Raw genomic sequence first — 14,435 nt, forward strand, 5'->3', positions numbered from 1 at the left:
GTTCCTGGTTGGTGCAGCCAAAATGAGAGGGTTCCTTTGGCCTTGTAAATTGAAGATGAAGTCCCTTTCGTTTTGCAGAGCTGTTCTTGAAAATAAATGCATTAGTACTTATTACAGATACATATATATATTTAACAGAACTACAGAAAGGCCTGTGAGGGAATTAATAATTTAATCTTCAGCAATCAGGTTTATCGTGCAGAATGAAAGCGCTTCTGCCATCCATTGAGCATCAAAGAGAAAGTAAGTGCTCAAAGCTCTGTGTCTTAAGTGTGTGCTGCCTGGGCCTGCTCACTGCAGGGGGCAGAGGTCTCATGAATATATATATAGTATGTGATCCTTAATTACAGACTGTCTCACAGTACATGTGTGTAATGGAGTTGAATAAAGATTATGGTCTCAATTAGGAATTTTTTAGGTTTTAAGTGGGAGCCTCATCGCTCTCATTTTTTCACAGTGAATCATCAGGATTCAACTCCCAGATCTCAGGGGTTAATTTCCTTATTTGAGCTTGTAATGATGGCAAGATCACAGAATAAAACCAGCTGTAGATGTGCCTCTTCATGCTCCTAGCAATGAAAAGGATTTAGCATCCTTTCCTGTCTCATACCACAGCCTGTTTTCTTCCACAGCCCCCTCACTCTTCTTCCAGGCTACCAGGTGTCTCTTCCCCCACACCTCTCACCTCGGCTACATTTCTGTGGGGTGCAAGGTTCAGTACACACCTCTCAGTTTGAGATGCTGCAGGAGGCGAGACCACACATAGAATCCTGTTCTTTGTCGCAGAAATTCCTTTTCCCCAGCACAGGAACGGGTTAAAACAGCACCAGTAAACGAAGTGGGGTGAAGAAACTAAAGGCAAAAGGTGAAGAAACTAAAGGGCAAACCAGCAATAATCAGGTGGGGTTTTTTTGTGCTCTCCTGTACAAAACAGCAGCTGAAGCAACTACTGCTGCACACACATGCAGTTTGATGTGTGATTAATTCAGAAAGAGCCTCCTTGCACATGACTGCACAGCAGCAGCTCGTCTGAGATCATCCAGAGCACGAGCCAGCAGGAGACTTTGCAAAGGTTACTCCTCTGTCCTCGCTGGGCACAGTTTGCTTTTCTGCCTGGGGGGGATGATGAGCTTGTGGAAAACACCGAGGCACCTGTGTTGATGGCTAAAAGGAATACGTTTTGCTTTTGAAAGTGGGAGATTTACCCTTCCTGTGTGTGGAAAGGGAGCATTAAATCCCAAGTGCATTTCTGCTGACCAGGTGCTGTTCTCTCTCTCCTGGGCAAACTGATTATTGTGTGCAGGTACGCCCCAGGCTGTCTGATGTAACCTCCTCAGTGTGTTAAACCATGACACAGTAACAGATTTGGAGAAATGGGAGAGGTAATTGTGGTGCAAAAAAGCAGGAGGCACTGTGCTCTTTCCATGGTGGGAGAAAGCGAACAGAGAGCCTTTGCTGGGAGCACCTGTGTGCCAGGGTTATGGGAGGAGAGGGATGGGATCAGAGCAGTTGTAGCAGAGCTTCAGGCCAGCAGAACTGTCATTTCACTGCCCTGGAGCAGGCAATCTGGAAGGGACCCTTCCCCAAGATTAGTGGAAAACTGGTTTACTTTTTATTTCAAGCAGTAAAAACCAGTTGCCCAGTGGAAAACGTTTTGTTCCCCTGAATTATTTTAAGCTACTAAACAGTATTAAGTGTATTTATTTAAAGCCTGTGAGTGCAGTTCAAGACAGACTGAAATGCTGGCACTTGTGCTTTTCCTTAGACTGAGGCTGCTGGGGACAGCCGGGGCTGCAGTGCCACCCTGTGGCACCAGCGTTGGCAACACACTCTGCTTGGGGGAAAAAAATTGATTTATTAGTGGGAAATAAATAGACAGCATTAAGCAGACTGTTCTTCCCCCTTCCCAGGCTCAGCCTTGCTCCTTTATTCTTGCAGGGGGATGCCGTGTCCTTACAGGCAGTACATCAAAGTTCCTCTCTGCCACTCCTTCCCTCTCTTCAGATGCTGAATTAAAGGCTGATGTTCATTTAGAAAGCCCTCTGCTGTGCATCCTTGTGTCCTCAAAAAAAAGAGAGGGAAGAGACTGGTGGATCCTGTTTGCTGGCTGGTTGCAGTTATGGAGATGAGAATCCATTGTTCTGTTTAGGATTTTTGAAAAGTTTGCAGGTATTTCCTTCAGTACGGAAAAGACGATGTCTCAGGATGTCTGTGTGTGATGGAATGGTGGACAATGCAGTGACCTTCAAGCCAGCACCAAGACAGACTAGGGAAGATGAGAGCACAAGGCTACAAATTAACCCAGGTAAAAGATGGGGCACAGGGTGCTGAGGTGCCTTTCCCACTTTTCCAGCTGACCAGCGTGCTCTGCCATGCGGATGTGTTGGCTGACTCGGTGCTTTGACAGCCTGCTCCATTCCAAATCTCTGTCAAAAGAGTGGTGGTTAAGGCTTTGCTTAGAGATTTTGGATTCAGAGAGCTGTCTGAAGTCCCAAATGAATATATTAGTGCCGGACTAGTCTGTTCCTCCTTTTTTTGGAGTTGTTCTACTTTACATAAATAATAGTGTTTTAATTGGGCCATTCATTCATTGAGATGATAGGACACCTGGGATTTCAGATCTAGGTTTCTCACGTCCCCAGTGATGTGCTGAAGTGTTTGTCTTCATTATCCCTTGCTGGAAAGTCCAGCTTCTGCCTCTTCCACACAGGCCGGTTAACTCCTGCTGTGAACCTCATCCTGTGTAATTGTTAGTGCCATCAGAGGATCCTGGGGGTCTTAAAAGGAATTCCCTGCCTTGAAAGGAGTTCTCAGTGTGGCAGCTCTGTGAGCAGGAGGAAGGATTACCTCTGTTCCACATGCTGCTCACAGGTGCTCCGGGAGCATGAACCGGGCAGAGTGGAATTAAAACACTCCCTGTAATCCAGTGCTGGTTGTTGTGGAGAGACAAGCTTGTTTTGCTCTTTGCAAGAGCTTAAGGATGACAAATTGAGGGAAAGCCTGGGATGAAGTATGCCTCTGGTGCAGACCGGGACATTTACAGTTCTTTTTACCCTCCTTTTTAATATTAAGTCTCTATTTGCTGCCTTTATCCCTTCCCAGTGCAGAGCAGCACGGCCTTCACCCCTGTGAATAAATCATCTGCCCTTTTGCTATGGATATACCAACTGAGATGGCCAGCTCAAATCTGAGCTGCTCTGGCAGCTTTGCTTAGATTTGTGCAGAAATGTTTCTAGTCCTTTCTCACCCTGGTTCACTGCCACCTTAAGCACAATCACTCTGATTTCCAGGTGGGGGCATCCCATTGGTGACCTCCAGAGCAAGGACGAGGAAATGGGTAAATTGCCTATGATCTTTATTCTTCCTTTTTAATGCTGCTGTCTTGGTGAAATGTTAAATCCCTGAGTGTGTAGTGACAGTCAAGGGGCATCATTAGACGAGCTCAGCTGGGTTTCAGCAAGACTCTCATGTCAGGTTTTTGCAAGGATGTGTTTTGGGTAATGGATGTCTGCAATGCATTTTCCAATCTCCATAATGGCGAGAGGTTGTTTGGGAAAGTGGTTCAGACAGCTCCCCTTTGTAAGGTCTTTGTTCCCAAGGCTCCCCAGAAGTCACAAAGTGTTTTTCAGGAATTATTCCTGCTAGAAAGATAGCGCTTTTAAAGTGAAAATGGTGATTGATCTAGACAGAGCGCTGCCTTTGTCCCATGAATTGGGACCATTTCCCGTTAGTTGTATGAGAAGACAAATTCTTCATGCTCATCTTCCACAGGAATTAATGGGAATTGAAAGCACTTGAGGAACAAATCCACGGTAATATATGCCTTTCTGTGTGTCAGACACATCCCATGATTCCGGGGAATGCTTTGTTTCACATAACTGAAGGTGTCCTGGTATGGTCAAGCTCTTTTACCCACTGAGTTCACAGTGAAAGAAAATGATGTGCATCAAATATGCCCTTTTGTGTGTGTCTGTGAGGAGTTTCTTATTATATGATTCCATAAACACAGATCTGGAAGCTAACAAATTTAAAATTGTGTTACAGTATTACTCTTAGACAGACAAGGAAACAAAACTAGTGTTTGGAAAGTGAGACCTACATTATTTTTTTAAGTTCTAAAAGGACAGTGAGCTAATATCTCCCATGACTTCCAAGGAATCTATGTGTTTAGCTGACTCAAAAATGACTTTTAAAATTGATATGATTTAGAAAAGGTATTTGTAATAGGTTATAAAATGCTTTTGAAAGGTCACCTGGCAGATGTTTAGTGTGGAATGTCAACAATTAATCCAAGACCAGCTCATGAGGGAAGGGGGGCTCTCAGGCAGTGCCCCTACACCCTGGTCAGAGGCCCATGGCCTGTTGCTGGGTTTGGTGTTCAGACCTGGCTTTTTGGCTTTTGTCACATAAGGTGACTGCTTTATTTCTGCTGCCTCAGGGGTCTTTGGATCTTCTCAGGTGCTTCCTGTAGAAATTCCCTGGCAGTCTGTGTCCTTGGGCCACCAAGGAATTCAGTGATGTGATTGATATACAAGGATTTACATCTTGTTCTGTCTTACCCTAGAGCAGGGCTGTGTTTTAGCCATCCCAAAACTTTGTGCTCGGGCTGGTTTGATGCTTTAGCTGCATCAGAATTGTGTCCAGCAGGTCAGGGCAGGTGATTCTCTCCCTCTACTCCTCTCTTGTGAGACCCCACCTGGAGCACTGCATCCAGCTCTGAGGATCCCAACAAGGGAAGGACATGGACCTGTTGGAACAGGCACGTGGGAGGGCCGTGAAGTTGTTCAGGGGGTGGAGCAGTTCTGCTATGGAGACAGGTTCAGAGAGTTGGGATTGTTCAGCCTAGAGAAGAGAAGGCTTCAGGAAAACCTTAGAGCCCCTTCCAGTGTCTGCAAGGGCTCCAAGAGAGCTGGAGAGGGAATTTGGACAAGAGCACATAGGGCTAGAACAAGGGGAAATGGTTTTAAACTGATAAAAGGGTAGGTTTGGAGCAGAGCAGATATTAGGAAGAAATTCTTCCCTGTGAGGGTGGTGAGGCCCTAGCACAGGTTGCCCAGAGAAGCTGTGGCTGCCCCATCCCTGGAAGTGTTGAAGGCCAGGTGAGATGGAGCTCGGAGCAACCTGGGCTAATGGGAGGTGTCCCTGCCCATGGCAGGGGGTGGAACTGGATGAGTTTTAAGGTCCTTTCCAACCTGTGATTCTATGAAATGTGAACTCGTGGCTGCCTTGGCATTACTTGACCAGGAGAGGGGGATCGTTTGCCATCCATTCCCCAGGCACTCCCGCTGGGAAACACAACACTGGCAGTGCTTCACTTCCCTCCGTGTTTCCAACAGGAATAAGCGTTGTGCCGCAGGAAGCAGCTCTGGCTTGCCTGGATTTTGAAACCTGCATTTTCAGCGGGCACAGAGGGGCACCAGGACGCGTCCCGAGCTGTTCCCGACTCCTCAGTTTTGCGCTCTTGGCGTTCCGTGCCCGCCCGGTGCATCCCCCGCCCTCCCGGGAGCTCTCCAGGGTCCTGGGCGCTCTCCAGAGTCCTGAGCTCCCGCCGCTGCCCCGGGGGGTCCCCCAAAGGCACCGAGACACCTCTGCCCAGGGTGCCGGGGGGAGCACAAAGCTTGGGATTCGCTCTGTAGCAAATTCCTTACGTCCTCCTGCTGTCCTTGCCAAATGAAGCCTCGCTAAAGGCACTGTTTGGCTGTGCATGTGCAGTTCAGCATTCCGTAGGGAACAGCGCTACGTCTGGACTGTTTTGGTCAGGCACTGAGACCACTGGAGTTGTTTGGCTGAGGGAAGGGAAACCAAAAGTAAAGGAAACAGCGAAAAGCACCTAACTTAGAAAAAAGGTCTAATATGTTAACGTGTTGAACATGGTTGCTAATTTGGGGATTATCTAAAAACAGTCTCGGAGACGTCTTTAAGAATCCTAAATATAAAACTTTATCCTCTGCTTTTATAAATGAGTAGCAGGCAGGTGTTCTCTTGTTATAAGCAGTGGGAAGATGTGCTTTAAAGGCAATGGCAGAGGTCAAACCTCGGGGTGAGCAAGGTGATGGTGAGAGGAAGATGATGTGGGCAGGGGTGGCTGGCCCCTTGCCCTACAAGTAGGGCAGGCCCAGACTGTTGCCACCAGGCAATGATCGGGCGGTGTTTGGCTGCCATTCAGGCCTCCCCTTACACTGCGTCCTGGCCCTACGTGGTGTAATGTGGAGCTGATAAAATGGGCTGTCAGGACTGCTGAGCTGAGCGATCCTCATCCTGCCACCGAGCCTGTGTTGCTCCGCGGGGACGCCCGCTAAGGGATGGGCACCGACCAGCTGCTGCAGATCCTGACAGCCCTGCCTGGCTGGGGGGGTGGGCACAGTGTAGTGATAGGAAGCAATTGAGAAAGAAAACCTTTAATATCCTTTAGTGTCCCTTTAATACCCTTTTATTAGTATCCATAGTATTTTCCTCTTTAATTTCCCCATTCACTAACCAATATCGTGTTAATAGTTATCCATAATATTGTGTTAGGATCCCTTTTTGGTATCTCTTTAAACTCCCTTTTTACTAGTTAATATCATGTTATAAATGCTGTTCTTAGTATTTGTTTTAAGGCCACACAGTAAGGTAGTTATTTTGTATCTTTTTTAGTTTTGATTCTCTTTGTTAAGTTTATTATTATCATTATTATTATTTTGTGTGTTTAAATGTTTGTGGCATTTGTCTTTGTCCAGTTGAACTGCTACAGTACCATATATATATATAATATAGAGTTATATATAGTATATAATATACTTTCATTTATTATATAAATATAAAGGTGCATGACTTGGTCATGCTTTCCTTCCTCTGTACTTGGCGAACTGAAACAAACTGTGGAAAGCAATTTATTGTGTGGGTCGTGTTTAATTTTAGAGGATTCATTTTTTTTTGGGGGTGTCACAGTCTGTTACATATGCAAATCCCCTTCAATAACATTTGTATAAGTGGCGATTGCTCGAGCCTTTGTTTTGATCACTGTGGACTTGTAAACTGGGAGTTGAAGGTAGATCAGACCCATGGAAATGTGAACCCGTGTGACCCGGGGCTGCACTGAAGTGCGGGGACACTTTTACACGTAACGAGGATGCTTAAGCAGAGCTGATTATGTGCAGCATCTAGGCTGCAACTGAAAGGATTTAAAGTGGGTGAGATCTGGGTCATGCTGGTTTACAGCTTCCAACAGCAGTGGCAAACAAGGCAGTTTTCCTGTTGTAAGCTCTTGCTGCCCAGGCATAATTATTTTTCACGTCGTTGCAATTTGCGAAGTTATTTTTATTTACATCGCCCTGTTGGCTTTGGGAGAACAGAATTGTGCTTCCAGATCAACAGATGTTCCTGTTAAATGGGTTACACACCATCCGACGCTGTAGTCCAGCCACGTGAGGGTAACAGGATCCTTTCTGAGTGGAATGAACTCTTACAGCACGTAGGTCAGTGGGGTTAGAATAAAGAGCCCTCCTTCTGACTCCCCAGGCAGCTCATATGCAAGGCTCCCCTGGTTTTTGGGAAGACAAGGAATAGGACTTTTAAGTAGCAAGTGGTGGGATGGATCCATCAGGGACAGAAGTGGAATGTGTGGCAGTGCCTTTCAGGGTATAACTTGCTTTTTGTGAATTTTCCCGGATAATTACCCTTAAGCTTGAAACGTGCTCTGTCTCGGGATTAGAGAAGGAGCCAGGATTAGAGAAGTGTTCCCTTAGGCTGTTGGACTACTTGTCCATGACACCAGATGGTAGCTGGGGAGCAGCAGTGCTAGTGCAGACCCCAGCAAACTCCCCTGCTCTTGGATGTGGGTGATCTTCCCTGGGTTGTCAGCAGAGCAGAGACAAACAGCACCTTCAGAAGGTGAGACCCTGCCCCTTTTCAGCAGATCCAGCAGGTGTAAGGGCAGGGATAAGGGAGCCTGAGGAACACAGTGTGCACCTTGGGAGTCGGACCTGGCAGGTCTGCAGCACCTTCAGGATGATCCCTGGGCTGCTCCTTTGCTTTAACAACGTCACGAGATGAGAACACAATAATCAAAGATGAAAGCGGGCAGGGCAGGAAGGAAGATGAGAAGGCACATTTCACTGGTGAATTAAAAGATCAAGGTCCTGTTCTGAAGTCCACTGAAATCAATACAATGTCTGCTGCTGCCCTCAGTGAGCTATTGGGAGGGGCCCTGTTTGACTGAGTTAAAATACAATGTGACGTCAATATTTTCAATCAATATGAAAACTACTATAAGTGGAGCGATACTGGGAGTTAATGCAACTTTAGCAGGCTTTGGAAAAAACCACAGGATGGGCACTCTTGCCAGAAATAATCTATCTCTAGTTTATTTAGGGTTCTGATGAAACAAATCTGCTTCTTGAATTGCCAGCTTGGATGTCTGAACCTCCTAATTGGGATATTTCTTTGAACCAAAGGCATCACTGTCTGAAGGGCCTTTCTACACCCTGTTCTTGGTGTTCAGAAAGTTGGCTTGGTGTTCAGAAAGGATGGCTATGTAAAGGGAAATGCCTGGCACAGGTGCCCAGCAGTCTGAAGTGACCAGAAGCTGGGAGAATACTTGAAATTATCAGCCATGTTTGTCCTTTTCTACACTTTGCTAAATATCTGATTTTTGGCCACTGCTCATGCCAGAAGACTTTGGTCTCATCCCACAGTGATTGCTCTTATGTTCCTAGGAACGTATTATATCTTTTTCTTCACCCATAATATGGAAAAATTAAGTTTATAAGAACAGATTAATATTTTCAATAACTTTCCCAAGATGAAGGTAGCTAAGCAGTATCTTTTTTTTTTTTTTCTCCTGGGTAATTATTAATTGCATTTGAAGTTAGTCAGTGTTGAACTGAGTATGTTTGAGACAGAAACCTGCTGTGCAAGGGAGGGTGTGGGATTGCAAGTATTACTGCATCTGAAGTATGTTTTTAGTGCTGACCACTAAAGTGTCAGTGCTGTGACTTATATCCAGGTGATGTAACAGAAAAGATGTTAAGACTGGTGTGATTTAGGTCTATTTGTACCTCAACTTGCCCTTTTTCATTTCTTGTTTTGTACTGCTGCTTTTCAGTTAGTAAAACAGATATAGTCAAGGTACAGAAAAAAACCAGAACACAGTTTTATGTGTCATCTTTTTGGTACCAGTTCAGTGACACTGATTTCCAGCTTGGAACTTTCAGGAACATGTTGTTTCCATGTGGTAACATAAGAATGAGAGTGTGTAGAGCTTTTCTTTTTTTAAAACTTGATACTTTTTCTCTCGGAAAATATGAAATGAAACCTACCCAGTATTAGGTGTGTGATTGGTAGCTCAGTTCCAGGGTTATTGTACCTCTAGAATTAGGACAATTGCTACTGTGTGTGACTAATAAATAAGAGTAGGGATTAAACAATGAGTGAGACAGGAGGCAATTTGTAACTGTAGCCTATGCTTCCATTGTTGGCTTCGTGCTTTTACTTTCTGAAAGGATTATTTTGCTGCTTTTCTAGGAATATGCAGTTCTGTAGATACTGAAATGGCTGAATATGCTAATATGCACAATCCAGACGAACAATTTAAAACAGTTGAATTCAGTACATTGTTACCCTCCCAGCAAGGAGGTAAATTTTAAAGCAGTGCACAGTTGGTAGGGACAGAGGTGGTGGTTGTATATTTGTGAACTACCTGGTGGATGTACCTGTTGGGTGTCACATACAAGTATGGCTGTGCATCTCTTTGGAGGAGCCCAACTCAGAGAATTGGGATCTGCCTTGTCCAGAAGGGTTTTCTACAACACCTGGCAAAAAGTTGAGTCCCCCAGGGAAAAACTATTGCCTGAGACAGCTCTTTCTCCTTTTGATCTGTTTGAAATCACTTTTGATTTCCAGGCTGTTTTCTGAATGTACTAGATCTTAGAACAGGAAAGAACAGTCTCCCTTCTGGCTTCAAAGCATGAGAGGCTTTTCCCACTCCATCACTGCCTCCTTCTTTTTTTTTTTTTTGGACCTTTGGGAAGAGATTTGAGTCGCATTTTCTTGGTGTGGCTTCTAACTTTGGTTTTAACTTTGGTTTTAACGTTGTTTTTGCACTGCCCACATGATTGATGCAGAGAGGGACTCGTCTCTGTGAGATGGACCCCTGTTAGTGGATGTGCTTCAGGGGAGATGGTCACTTGTTTACATCCTCTCCTCTTGTACTCAGTTACTCTTGGTTCTCATGCACTGGGTTTTTACAGACTGAAAAATGCTGATTTGCTCAGCAAATCATGCCTGTCCACCTGAAAGCTGGCAGGTAAAAAGCCCAGTGCTGATGAGAGCTGTGGCTCTTGCAGCACTGCAGTGCCAGGAGTTCATTGTCTCAGCTGCTGGGGCAGGTTGGAGAGCAAAACCTGGAGGTTGGAGTCTTACAAGCTTCATTATCCCAAGTGGGGAATTTGTTGGATCTCACGAGTTCTCTATTTCTACATTCAGAGCTAGTGATGACACATGCTTTTCAGAGAAAACCCACCCTTTTTCTGGATCTGTGTTCTTCTTGTGTTATTGTGCATCTGCCCACTCTCCCACTCCCCTCCCACACACCGCTTGTGGCAGCATCGCTGGGTATTCTGCTTTTCTGAGGTACCAGCTCCACAATACATTTGCTATGTTTAGGGGGAGATTGCTCAGGCTCCATTTTTGCTTGAAAATGTAATGTTCAGACTGATACGTGCAGAAGGATTTCTCTTTGTTAAGATCTAAATGCGCAATGCGATGACAAGCCCTCTTCTGCTTTTTTTAAGAAAATCTATCTTAGAACAGAACACTCCTTTCCTGCAGGGACATAAGCTATGACAAACGTTGATACACACTTCATGTTCTTCTCCCCAGACTGGAGACGTTCTTTCCAAAATAACCTATTGAAAGTTACTTATTTTTTTACCACACAATGGTGAAATATTTTTATGTCTCTTTGAGGTTAGGGAGAAAATGTTTATGGGACATAATAGTGAACTCACAGAGCTGACCTGAAGTTCTTCTTTACCAATAATCTTATAAAGAATATTTGCTATTTGATTTTGTCTTACTTGGCACCAGTTGTTCAATTCCCGTGTCTGATGTTTTTCTCTTGTGTAACCTGGGTTACAAAGTGAATCAAGTCCTTTTTTAACTTTTAAGCGAGTTTTCTGAAAGAGTGACTATTTCATGGTGAGCTGATGAACCTGCACATATCAATCATCAGAAGATAAAATTATTTAATAATCATGACCGCTCTCAGCCCTCCTGTGCATCAAACCTTACTATGTGCATCTTGTTATCAGGATTTAAGCATTTAGTGGTGTAAGGATGCCTTGAACTGTAATTTAGGGAAATCCCAAGGCAAGGATTTTTAAGTGTGGTGACCTGGAAGTTGGTCTTATTTTCTTATTTCCTGTTTAAAATCCCACCAAAAGGTTGGGAAGGTATCAGGAAGGTCGAGTTGTAGACTACCAGCTGTTCATTTCTCGTTTGCAAGTGAGGATCATACAACATGAAGAGGACAAGGCATGCCACAGTCCTTAAAGATTCCAGTTTTCCCCTTTATTTTATCCCTGTAGCTGCCTCCACCTGTCTCACTTTGCTGGTGGCTGTTGCTGCAGCTCCTGCTTGTGTTTCAGCCATTAGCTCTGTGTAGCCCAGTTTCTCACAAATGGGATCAACTGGGAGAAAACCAACCTGGATGTACAGAGGAGCCAGAAAAAGCTTGGCAGGCACTCCCTGCCCTGCTTCTTCCCATGCCTCCTTCGAGTAGAGAAATGTATTTTTGAGTCAGTGCACAATGCACAGGTCACTGGCACAAACAGAAAATAGATCCCTGTTTTAAAGATGCTTTTATAGTGCTTGGTGGTTTCCACCGATATACCCTTGTGAAAATGTGGTCTGTGAGATTGTCAAAGTGAAACCTTGTAGTACCAAGAGTGATAATAAATGGTCCTGGTCCGTGTGAACTGAAACCAAGTTCTGTGGGTACCCCAGTAATGTGAGGTGGGGATTGGGGCTGCTCCATGAGCTGCTGTCACATGAAGGGCTCCCAGGACGTGTGTCACTGGTGTGGAGGTGCTGTGTTACAGAGAAATCCATGGTGCCCTCCTTTAGGGGCCATCAGTAAAATTCAGCCTGAAGTCAAGGGTGCAGAGGGAAACCTGGCTAAGGGAGTTGTGTCTTTGGTGGGTTTTTGTGCTGCTGTCAGTGAGCTCCCATGTCCCTGTGCCTCTGGGGTGGCCAAACCGGGGATGCAGACAGCTCTGAGTGTGACAGCCCACCTCTCTCCCTCAGGACCTGCCTGGAAGAGGCCGGAGCAGTGGTTTGGAGGGAGCTGGAATGTGATGAGCTGTCTGCCAGTGACGAATGCAAAGGCTCTTTCTATCTACCCCTATCCTCTTTTGGTGAATAAATGCTTGATGCTAATAGTGTTAACAGTTACCCTGGGAGGAGGGAGCAGAACTTTGATGTGCTGCTTCAGCAGGGGGATAAGCAATGAGGGAATGACACGGACCCGTCTGTCTTTGCTATTAACGCTAGAAATCAGTGTCCCAAACCCAAATGTTATTTGGGAGGGGGAGGAGACTAAGTAACAACATGTTGTTGCTTTCTTTGTTGGTCCACGGCTGTAGTTGTTCTCCATCCTCAGCGCGGCTTTTTGGGTGGAATAACAACGAGCAGCGCCCTCGGTGGCGTTCTCTTCCCCTCGGTGGAGCGGAGCGGGGCAGGCCGAACCCGGATGACGGCGGTGCTTCCCCCTCCTCGCCGCTGAATGCAGCTCTCCTGATGCGGCCTCACGTGGCTGCGGGGAGGCACAAGGATCGCTTGCTTGAGCTCCGCCAGCCCTTCCCAGGCGGCTCTCCGCGCTGCCTGCAGGTGAGCAGCCCGAGCCTGGCCTCTCCCAGCCCGCTGCAGCATCCTCTCGCCTTCCCATCCGCCGGCTCGGCGGCCAGGGGCGAGATCGTGAGGAGCTCAAGGGCTCTCGCCGGGCTCCGGCACAGGCGGCGGCGGCGGCATCGAGTCCCTAAGTCAGACTGCACCATTTTCTTCTCACCCTGCGTAAAGGCGATGTGAGAAGCTGACGGGAGCTGCCCCCTCCCCCAGCTGCCGGTGATGCTGAAGCGGAGCCTTCCTCCCAGCCAGAAGACGCAGCCTCTCTCCGGTGGAATCCCGAAAGACCTTCCCACTTGGCTGATGTGTGTCTAAAGGCCGCTTTTTTCGTTTCCTTTTTTTTTTTTTTTTTTCCTAATCCATCCTCCCCGGCTGAGCCTGAAGCCCGCCTTCTCCTGCAGCCGCAGCCACGCCGAAGGGCTTTCAGGCTGCTAGGAGGTTATTCCAGCTGCTCCCTGGCCGTCTGTGTTTGTGGCTGCGGGCACTTTGGCACGTCGTGGCTCCCTTGCTCCCGAGCCATGGGTGCTGCAGAGGCTGGAGCGGAGCCGTGACCTTTTCCTGGGTGCCGGAGGAGGAAGAGTGGATTACGCCGTGAAGTTCTGGCTCGCAGCCAGTGCCCTTTGCGGGGGAAAAAAAAAATAAATCACCTGGATATCTGCGTGTGGTGGGAACGGCTTCCTTGGAGCTGGGCTTTGCCTCGCCAAAATGGCTCACGCAGCCGCTTCCATTAAAAAAGTTCGAGAGTCTGAACTCGAGGAGAGGGAGAGAAACCTTGAGAAGGAAAGGAAAAGGCAGCGGAAAATCTCTAGGGCTGATCGGAAGCGCAAGGTACGAGGGGGAATCCAGCCCCCTTCTCCTTTTCTCCCCCGCCCTTCCTCCCTCTCTGCAGCGCTTCGCAGGTGTTTGTTGCCATGTGTAGCGCTCTGCCCTTCATTTTCCAAACCTTTCCCATCACGTTTCCCTTTTGCATCCCTTCCCATCCCTCTGGAGCCACCGCTGTGGACTCAGCCCATCTGCAGTGAGATTAAAGTGCTGCCAGCCATGGCAGCCCAGAGCCACCCAGGAATCCTGCCCAGGAAGATGGCACGCCAGCATTGCCACCTTCCCTGCATCCCCCGAAGAGCTGGAGCTGCCTACCATCCTTCCCAGCCAGGTGTTCCAAGCCTCCAGCTGATCTGAAGGAGTTGTCAGGGAGGAGGGAGGTGGCTGTGCTTGTGTTCTGCAGCGTGTGAAGGTGCATTTCTCTACTTCCCGACAGCATTTCCCCCCATTTCCCACGCTCAGTCCCCCTTCCCACGTCCCCAGCAGTGCTCGGGGCTGTGTGTAGGACCTGTCTCGGGGTGCTGGGCGCCTCAGCCGAGCCGTGATGCAGTTTTTGGGTGTCGCTGGGGGATTCTGGGCTGGTGATTCAGTGTATTTACTCGGCACACTGCAGGTGCGTTGTCGGGGTAGGGCCTGGCACACAGGTCTGCAATCTGTCGGGTTGGCAGTCTCTGATTCTCTTAAGGCATCTCTGTTTAGGTGGTTCGGATTTTGGGGAGATTTCTCCTGAT

The 14,435-nt window shown here is 47.1% G+C and overlaps 1 protein-coding gene across 34 annotated transcripts in view; it reads left to right on the top strand.

The window, feature by feature from the left end:
• ANK2 (ankyrin 2) overlaps window positions 1-14,435 on the top strand; it is a 261,559-nt gene that overhangs the window by 115,883 nt on the left and 131,241 nt on the right. For 12 of the 34 annotated variants that reach the window (XM_039386595.1, XM_039386603.1, XM_039386599.1 and 9 more), the window contains exon 1: window positions 13,295-13,710. The exons of 13 other annotated variants lie outside the window; for them this stretch is intronic. In XM_039386595.1, the coding sequence (XP_039242529.1) occupies window positions 13,588-13,710 (123 nt within the window). In that variant the 5' untranslated portion in view covers window positions 13,295-13,587. Of the gene's footprint in view, window positions 1-13,294; window positions 13,711-14,435 lie in introns of those variants that run through there. 9 more of the 34 variants (XM_039386614.1, XM_039386616.1, XM_039386621.1 and 6 more) reach the window with 3 other exon arrangements.

Source organism: Pipra filicauda, unplaced genomic scaffold (genome assembly GCF_003945595.2).
Source record: "Pipra filicauda isolate LSUMZ 115617 unplaced genomic scaffold, ASM394559v2 scaffold495_size435866_pilon, whole genome shotgun sequence".
NCBI lineage: Eukaryota > Metazoa > Chordata > Aves > Passeriformes > Pipridae > Pipra > Pipra filicauda.